This window comes from Mus caroli, chromosome 16, assembly GCF_900094665.2.
Source record: "Mus caroli chromosome 16, CAROLI_EIJ_v1.1, whole genome shotgun sequence".
NCBI classification, from domain to species: Eukaryota; Metazoa; Chordata; class Mammalia; order Rodentia; family Muridae; genus Mus; species Mus caroli.
The window spans coordinates 11,456,110-11,465,811 of NC_034585.1; the positions used below are offsets into that span (position 1 = coordinate 11,456,110).

The 9,702-nt window shown below is 41.3% G+C and overlaps 1 protein-coding gene across 5 annotated transcripts in view; it reads left to right on the forward strand.

Annotated features, from left to right (window-relative positions):
* Positions 1 to 3,654: 3,654 nt before the first annotated feature.
* Efcab1 (EF-hand calcium binding domain 1) overlaps positions 3,655 to 9,702 on the forward strand; it is a 53,115-nt gene continuing 47,067 nt past the window's right edge. For 4 of the 5 annotated variants that reach the window (XR_002379966.2, XR_002379968.2, XR_002379967.2 and 1 more), the window contains exon 1: positions 3,672 to 3,830. Coding sequence is in view for 2 of the 5 variants with exons in the window: in XM_029470250.1 (XP_029326110.1) it covers positions 3,773 to 3,830 (58 nt within the window). In the remaining 3 variants the exon portion in view is untranslated. Of the gene's footprint in view, positions 3,831 to 9,702 lie in introns of all 5 variants that reach the window. The other variant, XM_021184862.1, reaches the window with a different exon arrangement.

A 9,702-nucleotide genomic window follows, 5' to 3' on the forward strand; every position in this document is an offset into this window, starting at 1 on the left:
CTTCACAGCAGGAGCCAGTAATCAGGATCTCTGATTCCCAGGCAGAAGACAGGAAAGGGGTGGGGAGCGAGGCATGGAGCCAGCAATGCCACCCAATGATATAAACCCACTTCCCCAAAGTTCGAAGCCCTGGAAATTCATGTCTGTTAGAGACACATGGGCCGTATCTCAGTCAGAACATGTCAGTATGAGGTGAAGACCTCTGTAGGTGAAGAGGTGAGAGGTGAAGACCTCTGTAGGTACTGTGGCCTCAGTCATAGTCTGCTCAGGATTTTAATACTGCATTCTTTCAAGGAGAGCCTTCCTATTCATTAATGAACTCTCTGTTTCAACCACTACAAGTGCTCTGGGCTACTTCCTTGTTCCAGGGCACAAGAACCTGGGAATCTCAACGGGTGCCCTCTGGACTCTGATCTCTGGCTGTCACATGAGCAACGCAGAGAAGGGTGGAATTTCATCCAGAGGGGAATATCTGGCTTGGGTTTTACCAGGCTGTGCAAACATGAAGTATGCCTGAGGACCTTCAGACAACACCTATCAACCCTACTGACAGTCACATGACCCCATGTACAATGGAGGACCTTTTGAGGAGATGACAGCATAGAAGGAGAGGCTTGGCCAGAGTGTAGAGACCATGCTGTCTTTCAGAGAGGAGAAGAACCAGTAATCCCTGTGCTTCATACTCATGAACATAGGCCAAGACCACAGGTGAACATGCCACACCTTCATCTATGAATTTATCAAGGTTGGACAGATAATGTTCTCTACATAGAAAAACAGAACATTGGCCATATTGTGTCATCTTCTGTACTAAAAGCATACACTTAAGAATAAAAAAAAAAAACAGGGTTGGGGATTTAGCTCAGTGGTAGAGCGCTTGCCTAGCAAGCACAAGGCCCTGGGTTCCGTCCTCAGCTCTGGAAAAAAAAAAAAAAAAAAAAGAATAAAAAAAACCCAGTATGACAGTGAGGAACTGGATTCACAGTTGAGCTGGTACACACTTTCAGGTCACAGTGAGAAACTGGAATCATAGCTGAGCTGTGGTTGCTCTGTGATCATGAATCTAGTAACACAATGAGATTCTCACCCAACCATGAACTTGGCGCTACTGACAGAACACTCACAATTTTCTGTGTCATTTCCCCTTCCCAAATGAGAGCAGCTGTCACCTCAATATCAATTACAGAATTCTATTCCTGCTACTTTTTGGATAGAAGAACTCAGGACATCCAGGTTTAGTAGTACTCTTGCTTCCTAACAGAATGATTGGCTACTCAAACCTCTCCCTGTTCTCCCAAAAGAAACATGTCCTTTTCCAAACTTGTTCTGGTTTGAACCTGAAATGCCCCCTCTGGCTTGTGGTTTGAACACTCAGTTCTCAACTGTTTTGAAGGCTGGAGAGTAGCAACCCAAAGCTCCCACTGCTGCATCAGCCACAAGGGCTCCACCATGTCAGATGAAACCCTCTGAACAGTCTCGACAAAGAAACAGGGAAAAGAAAGAATGCAGTCTGAGCAAACCATGAGGAATTAGCAGGAAGCAACAACCATCCATGACTTCTGCACAAGCTCCTGCCTCCAGGTTCCTGCCCTGCTTGAGTTCCTGTCCTGACTTTCTTCAATGATAGACTACAAATGGACCCTTTCCTCCCCTTCCCCCAAAGAAATAGAAAGAGAAAGAAGGACTCAGTGAATAACTGTGAGGTGACAAACACTGTAACTAAAATGTAACAATAAGTGGAAGGAATCCATTCAGAAGAAGCTCAATGGAATTGTCAGCAGCAGCTGTGGAAGTTCTGGATATAATCAGGCAACAAAATGATCCCTGACTTAAATCTCCTACCTCTGCAAAAGCCAATTCAAAATTCATCATAAATTTAATTTATGGACTTAAAATGCAAAACCATATAGATTTAAAAAAAAATCCAATCTTGCCCAAGATGTGAGTGAATATTTGAGCAGACAGAATACATGGAAGATGCCATATCGGTGAAGACAGCCCTACTTGATCAGCTAAGGATGCAAGTTAAAACTCATGATGTCAACACATACCCATTAGAATGGCTGTGTTTGCTTTAAAAGCTGAACAAACAAAAACAGTGAGGGCACCAAGTACAGGCAGCGATGGGGAGACACTAGGGGCCGTGACCTCCCAATGTCCAGACTCTGGAAAGCAATCTCCCAATTTCTAAATTGCAATCATACAGCTGCCATATGTACTAGCAATCCTAGGTGCTCATTCCAGAGAACGTAACTCTCATTCATATGAGAAATGGTCTATAGTATCTTCCCTGTTAAGAGCTTAAAACTGAAGGCTGAAGGTCTTTTATGGGTGTATAAACAGAATATGGCACATATAAATCATGACATACTATTCAGCAATAAAAAGGCAAAATTTCCTGGATGGGTCTGCAGAAAATTATACTGATGGAAAGGACTCTCAGTAGATTGTATTCTGTGTGGCTGATGTCTTATTACCATTTCAAAATTATAAAATTAGGCAATTATAAATTTGAGTGATTTCAAGAGACTAGGGAAGGGTTTTCAGTAGAAGAACTAGGTGTGGCTGCAAACTGGCCACTTGAAGGATTCCGCATCATGGAGATATTCTCCAATTTGTCTCCATGGCAACTTCTGGGCTGTTATGTCAGTCTATGAAGATTGGAAAGTTGTTACTGTTAGCATTTTATCTAGGCTCCGCCCCATAGTTACCTGGCAACAGCCAGGTGTGCCTGACTCACTATAAAAGGGGCTGCTTGCCCCCTCTTCTTTCTCTCTTGCCTTCTTGCTTCTGCTCTGTCCTCTTGTCCCTTACCCTCTTTCTCCCCATCCCCGTCTCCCTCTCTCTCCATGTGCTCATGGCCTCTCTCCTCTCTTCCTCCTCTTCCTCCTCCTCCTCCCCTCCTCCTCCTTCTTCCTCTCTCTCTCTCTCTCTCTCTCTCTCTCTCTCTCTCTGCCTTTCTCTGCCTCTACAACCCTCTCAACTCCCCTTCTCGTGCCCTAAATAAGCTCTATTTTATACAAAACAACAACAACAACAACAAAAAGAGCCTGCATCTTTAATTAACGAACTTAAAATCTGACATTGGCCTTTTGCAAATTTGACTGAAAACTCCCACTCCAAAGAGTGGGGGGAGAGAGACAGAGACAGAGACACAGAGAGATCTACTTTCTGAGTAACACAGTTCAAACGGTAATTGTTCAGACTCCCTTCTGATAATTGCTTTAATGACACCTATTTCCCTCCAGCGTCCTCACAGATCTCCTTGAAAACCTGAATCGCTCTTGTGCTCATCATACAAAACATCTATCCAGCTTGCACACCTTACTCTTCTAATTAGGATGCAGTCTTGAGGAGCTGTGAACAGAAATGATGGTGTGACAAGTGAAAATAGAAATTTCCAACATGGCAAACAATACAGTCTGCAAAGTGTCAGGCTGAAACGCTGCATCTGGGACTAAATGCAGGCACAGTGTCTGTGCTGGGCAGTCAGGACTGGCAGGCTTTACTGAGCTGACCAAGAGGCCCCCTGACAGGAGCCAATCTGTGTCCCGCCCAGCGGTTGCCAAGGCTGCTCTGTGTACAGAGGCCGCTTTCACCTGAGGCGTTGCCATGGCCACACTGTCTGTTAGGGCCGCAAATGCGCAAATGCGCAAAAGCGCAGAGCCAAGCTGGCTGCACCAAGCTGCCTCAGCCTGGGGCTCCGGAGCCGGAGCGTCCTGGCACTCTGCTCCAGATGACACTCTAAGATCTAATATTATTAACACCCATCATGAACAGAAAGAAGCTGCAGAAGTTGACGGACACCTTAACTAAAAATTGCAAGCACTGTAAGTAAGAACTGAATGCAAGAGGACCTATGACTTCTGGTAGATCTCTTTCTAGCCAGTCTCTACTCCCTGCTTCCACCAGTAATGGCCCCTCCACACTACTCCTCAAGAGGATCTGGAAGAGAATCCCTTTCTGGAGTTCCAACTCCTTGGGAGGCATCCATCCTATCCTTTTATAACTGGGACAAGTTCCAAGCTGCCCGAGCTCCCTCATATACATTCACTAAATTCAAAGATCCTCTTTATTTGCTTTTAAGTTAGAGAAGCAATATGATGTGTATCTGGGAGGCATGTGGCTTCAGCTTTAGACAGGTTGAAAAGGATGCCCCAGAAAAACACCAGAATCAAGAAAGCAGCAGAGCCTTTACTTACTTTCTGGCTCTTTCTAGAGAGAAAAAACAAAACAAAACAAAACAAACAAACAAACAAAACGCTCTGAGGTCTAAGCTCTGGAAGTTTGATAAGAGATCCATAAAGAAAGCAGTCATGCATGCACTCCTGAACACTTTTAAGAAAGAGACTTGAGGTGTTACAGACACTGTCTTCCGTAGAGGCCTTCCATTGAAAAGTATATTGCTCAGCAAATCTAAGATGGTAAAGAATCTGTTCCCAGTTTTAGATGCTCAATTTCCAATTCTCAATCAGGTCCATATGTAAAGGAGATACTGCAGGGACCACACATGCGAGCATTGTACTCAGACAGAAAAACAGCTGTTCTTGAGCTGAGAAGCAGTGTGGATCATTAAGATGAGGGCGGTATTGTTTGATGTGTGAATTTAGAAGCTATGTGATGGTCGAAGAGATACTGGTCACAATGAAAATGGAGAGGTCACATCCTCAAACCATCTCCGTTGTGTGAAGGTGTGGAAGTGAACTTCTAATGTAGCTCTGGAGGTTTCCGGCCTAGCACCTTTATATCATTTGTATCTGATACAATGTGTGAGAATTGATGTCATGGGGGTAGTGCCCCAACGGAAAACTATGATATATTATTATACTGTGAGCATCTTAAAATTCTCAGAAAATGGCAGTCATTTAAGGTGTTTATAAATTTGATAAGAAATTGTGTTCTTTTGTGGTTTTCCTGAAATGCTTCCGTCTCTGGGAGAATATATGATATTTTGAAAATGAGTAAAAACATTTCTGATGAATACTCACAACACATTAATAACTGGCACACACAATATTTATTTAAGTCTGCTTCATAAGTACACAATTCTTCACTAACAAACAGTGACAACAATTCAAAAATAATGAAGTAAGGGTGTTTTTCCTATTTCCAAGAGCCATACACCATCTAATATAAAATTCAATGCCAGGCTTGAGAAACCTCCAGTTGAGTTATTGACTAGGGGAATACAAGAGATTCCCAAGACAATATGGGCCTCAGCTGTTCCCTTTGTCTTCCAGAGTTTGAAAGTGAGATCCTATTGCTGAAGATATCATACACTCAAGAGACAGAATTCCTAGAAATTGAGCTGGAGCTGGCCTGGAAACCTCCCTGAGGCCTAGCTCTTATATCTTAAAGTGTTAAAGGGAGAGGAGCAACCAATCAGTGGACCTAGCCAGAGAAAGGCCCATGAGCCAGGAAAATGACTGGACAGGCACACGATCCACAGTGGTGGCACTTTTATCTACCAGCTGTTTAATTGGACATAGTAGGAGAGGCCTCATATCTGGTACTATAAACCTAGCCAACTAACCATGGCTGGAAGGATCATGAATCTTAGACTAGAACCTACAATTGCCATTTTCCTAAACCAGTATAATTTCTAACTATATTCTAAATAATTATTCTTGTAGCCACAAATAAGTAGTTCTCACTCTGCATCAACTAAGTCTCTTTTTTCAACAGTTAGAGACTATTTCAAAGATCTACAATGTGTCATGATACAAAGAATAAGGGACCATGAGGTACCTAAGCCCAATTGATAGATGTACAACACATCTATCAATCTCTGAGTCTTATTTCTAAGACTCAGAAAAAATCAAAGAAGAGGGAGAAGAAAGACTTTAAGAGTCAGGAAACCAGGATGCTACTAGATAGCATTTGTAGACATGACCAGGAAAATGCCCTCTAGTTAGTCTGGCTAAGGGTTTATCTATCTTGTTGACTTTCTCAAAGAATCCGCTTCTGGTTTTGTTGATTCTTTGCATAGTTCTTTTTATTTCTACTTGGTTGATTTCAGCCCTGAGTTTTATTATTCACTGCCTTCTACTCCTCTGGGTGTATTTGCTTCTTTTTTGTTCTACAGCTTTCATTTGTGCTTTCAAGCTGCTAGTGTTTGCTCTCTCCAGTTTCTTTTTGGAGGCACTCAGAGCTATGAGTTTTCCTCTTAGCACTGCTTTCATTGTGTCCCATAAGTTTGGGTATGTTGTGGCTTCGTTTTCATTAAATTCTAAAAAGTCTTTAATTTCTTTATTTCTTCCTTGACCAAGTTACCATTGAGTAGAGTGTTTTTCAGCCTCCACGTGTATTGTGGGCTTTTTATCTATTCTTTTTGTTGTTATTGAAGACCAGTCTTAGTTTGTGATGATCTAATAGGATGGATGGGATTATGTCAATCTTCTTGTATCTGTTGAGGCCTATTTTGTGACTGATTATGTGGTCAGTTTTGGAGAACGTACCATGAAGTGCTGAGAAGAAGGTATACTCTTTAGTTTTAGGATAAAATGTTCTATAGATATTTGTTTCATAACTTCTGTTAGATTCACAGTGTCTCTGCTTAGTTTGTGTTTCCATGATCTGTCCATTGATGAGACTGGCGCATTGAAGTCTCCCACTGTTATTGTGTAGGTGCAATGTGTGCTTTAGGCTTTAGCAAAGTTTCTTTAGTGAATGTGGCTGCCCTAGCATTTGGAGCACAGATATTCAGAATTGAGAGTTCCTCTTGGTAGATTTACCTTTGATAAGTATGAAGTGTAACTCCTTATCTTTTTGAAAAGTTTAGATTGAAAGTAGATTTTATTCGATATTAGAGTGGCTACTCCAGCTTGTTTCTTCAGAACATTTGATTGGAAAATTGTTTCCCAGCCTTTTACTCTGAGGTAGTATCTGTCTTTGTCCCTGAGGTAGGTTTCCTGAATGCAGCAAAATGTTGAGTCTTGTTTATGTATCCAGTCTGTTATTCTATGTCTTTTTATTGGGGAACTGAGCCCACTGATATTAAGAGATTCTAAGGAAAAGTAATTGTGCTTCCTGTTATTTTTGTTGTTAGAGGTGGTGTTGCATTTATGTGGCTATCTTATTTTTGGCTTATTAAAAGAAGATTATTTTCTTGCTATTTCTAGGGAGTAGTTTCCCTCCTTGTATTGGTGTTTCCATTTATTATCCTTTGAAGGGCTGGAGTTAGGAAAGATATTGTGTAAATTTGTTTTTGTCATGGAATATATTGGTTTCTCTATCTATGGTAATTTAGAGTTTTGTTGGGTATCGTAGCCTGGGATGGCATTTGTGTTCTCTTAGGGTATGTATGCCATCTATCCAGGATCTTTTGGGTTTCATAGTCTCTGGCAAGAAGTCTGGTGTAATTCTGATAGGTCTGCCTTTATATGTTACTTGACCTTTTTCCCTTTCTGCTTTTAATATTCTTTCTTTGTTTCGTGCATTAGGTGTTTTGAATATTATGTGGCAGGAGGAATTTCTTTTCTGGTCCAATCTACTTGGAGTTCTGTAGGCTTCTTGTATGTTCATGGTCATCTCTTTAGGTTAGAAAAGTTTTCTTCTATAATTTTGTTGAAGATATTTACTGACCCTCTAAGTTGGGAATCTTCACTCTCATCTATACCTATTATCTTAGGTTTTGTCTTCTAATTGTGTCCTGGATTTCCTGGATTCTTTGGGTTAGGAGCTTTTTGCTTTTTGCATTTTGCATTTTCTCTGACTGTTGTGTCAATGTTTCCTATGGTATCTTCTGTACCTGAGATTCTCTCTTCTATCTCTTGCATTCTGTTTGTGATGTTCACATCTATAACTCCTGACCTCTTTCCTAGGATTTCTCTCTCTAGCGTTGTCTCCCTTTGTGATTTTTTTTTTATTGTTTCTACTTCCATTTTTAGATCCTGGATGGTTTTGTTCAATTCCTTCACCTGTTTGGTTGTGTTTTCCTATAATTCTTTAAGTGATTTCTGTGTTTCCTCTTTAAGGTCTTCTACCTGTTTTCTTTAAGGGAGTTATGTCCTTCTTAAAGTCCTCTATCAGCATTATGAGATGTGATTTTTAAATCCAAATTTTGCTTTTCCAGTGTGTTGGGCTATCCAGGACTTGCTGTTGTGGGAGAAGTGGGTTCTAATGATTCCATCCAGTCTTGCTTTCTGTTGGTAAGGTTCTGGAGCTTGCCTTTGGACATCTGGCTATCTCTGGTGTTAGTTGGTCTTGCTGTCTCTGGATTGAGATTGTCCCTTCCATGTGCCTGTAAGTCTTTGTCAGCACTCCTAGGAGAGGAGCTCTCCCCTGGCAGGACCCGTGCATAGAGGACTGTGGAACAGCCCCAGCTCCTGGGTGTAGATGGAGGTTGGAAGGCCCCTGTCCCAGCTGCTCTACAGCTTCTGTGTCCTGTGAGCTCCAGGCCTTTCCAGCCTTAGACATTCACCTGAGAGAAATGGTGATCTCAGCTCTGAATCTGGGAGTTAGAGCACTCCCTGGAGATGAGCTCTCCCCTGGCAGGACCTGTGCAATGAGGGCTGTGGAACAGCCCCAGCTTCTGTTGCAGATGGAGGCAGAAAGGACCCTGTCCCAGCTGCTCCTCTGTTTCTACAGCCTGTGTCCGGGTGCCACACCTAGTTAAATTGCTATAGATATTCAACAGCTGTGTGTGTGTGTGTGTGTGTGTGTGTGTGTGTGTGTATACACAACAATAAAAAAGGTCATGAATTTGGAAGGGATTGGAGATCATGAGATGTGGAGAAATTAATGGAGAGGAGGGAGAGACAGCATTGGCATAGATGCAGTGTTGTCATTTGAAGTAGTCAAAAGGTTTTAAAATCAATGCAAAACTATTTCTTATAGATGACTTTCTATCACGGTCATAAATTAATCTAATGCCACTTAAGGGACATTTCTGTTGATATTGAAATGCAGTGTTGCTGTTCCTTCTTCGAACACCAAAAGTTCTTAACTTTTAGAGCTTTCCTTGATCATGCATATGCATTTTTATATCATTAGATTTAACATTTTAACTATTTTATATGTTTGGTAATTAGCATTAAGGTCAAAAGGTTTACTCTTAACCATGATGATGGGGGTGGAGTTTAAAATGCCTGCTATTAGAGATATTAAACATTATCTATTCAATGTTTTCCCCTGTATATGTATACCTACTGTATTTTAAGTTATAAATGAGGCATATACTACAGGTCCGGTTAGTTACAAAGAATAAATTAAAACTGTTACAACAATATACTGTAATAAAAGTCAGGGTTTTTTTTTTTTTAAAATCACCCATCAATCTTGCACTATAATAGGTGAAGTGAAGCTTCACACAGGAGGGGACTCTGTGCATCACAGGGTCATGTCATTATGATAATCATCAGTCTCTAGAACTGAACATCTTCCTCAAGCAAACCCTGTACCAACCAAACACTAACACCCCTTCCTACTGCCACAACCATGAGAATCCACCAGACTCTGCCACTAAGTTGAGAAAAGTGTGTATATCATGTAAATGGAACCATATTTTCTCCTCCTGTTAACATCCACTTTTGTCCATAAACATGCTTCTTTAGTTTATTGTATTTCAAAAGATATTAGAAAATTAAAATTGATACATATGCAGCTATGTATCAAAAGATGGCCTAGTTGGCCATCACTGGAAAGAGAGGCCCATTGGACTTGCAAACTTTATATGCCCCAGTACAGGGGAACGCCAGGGCC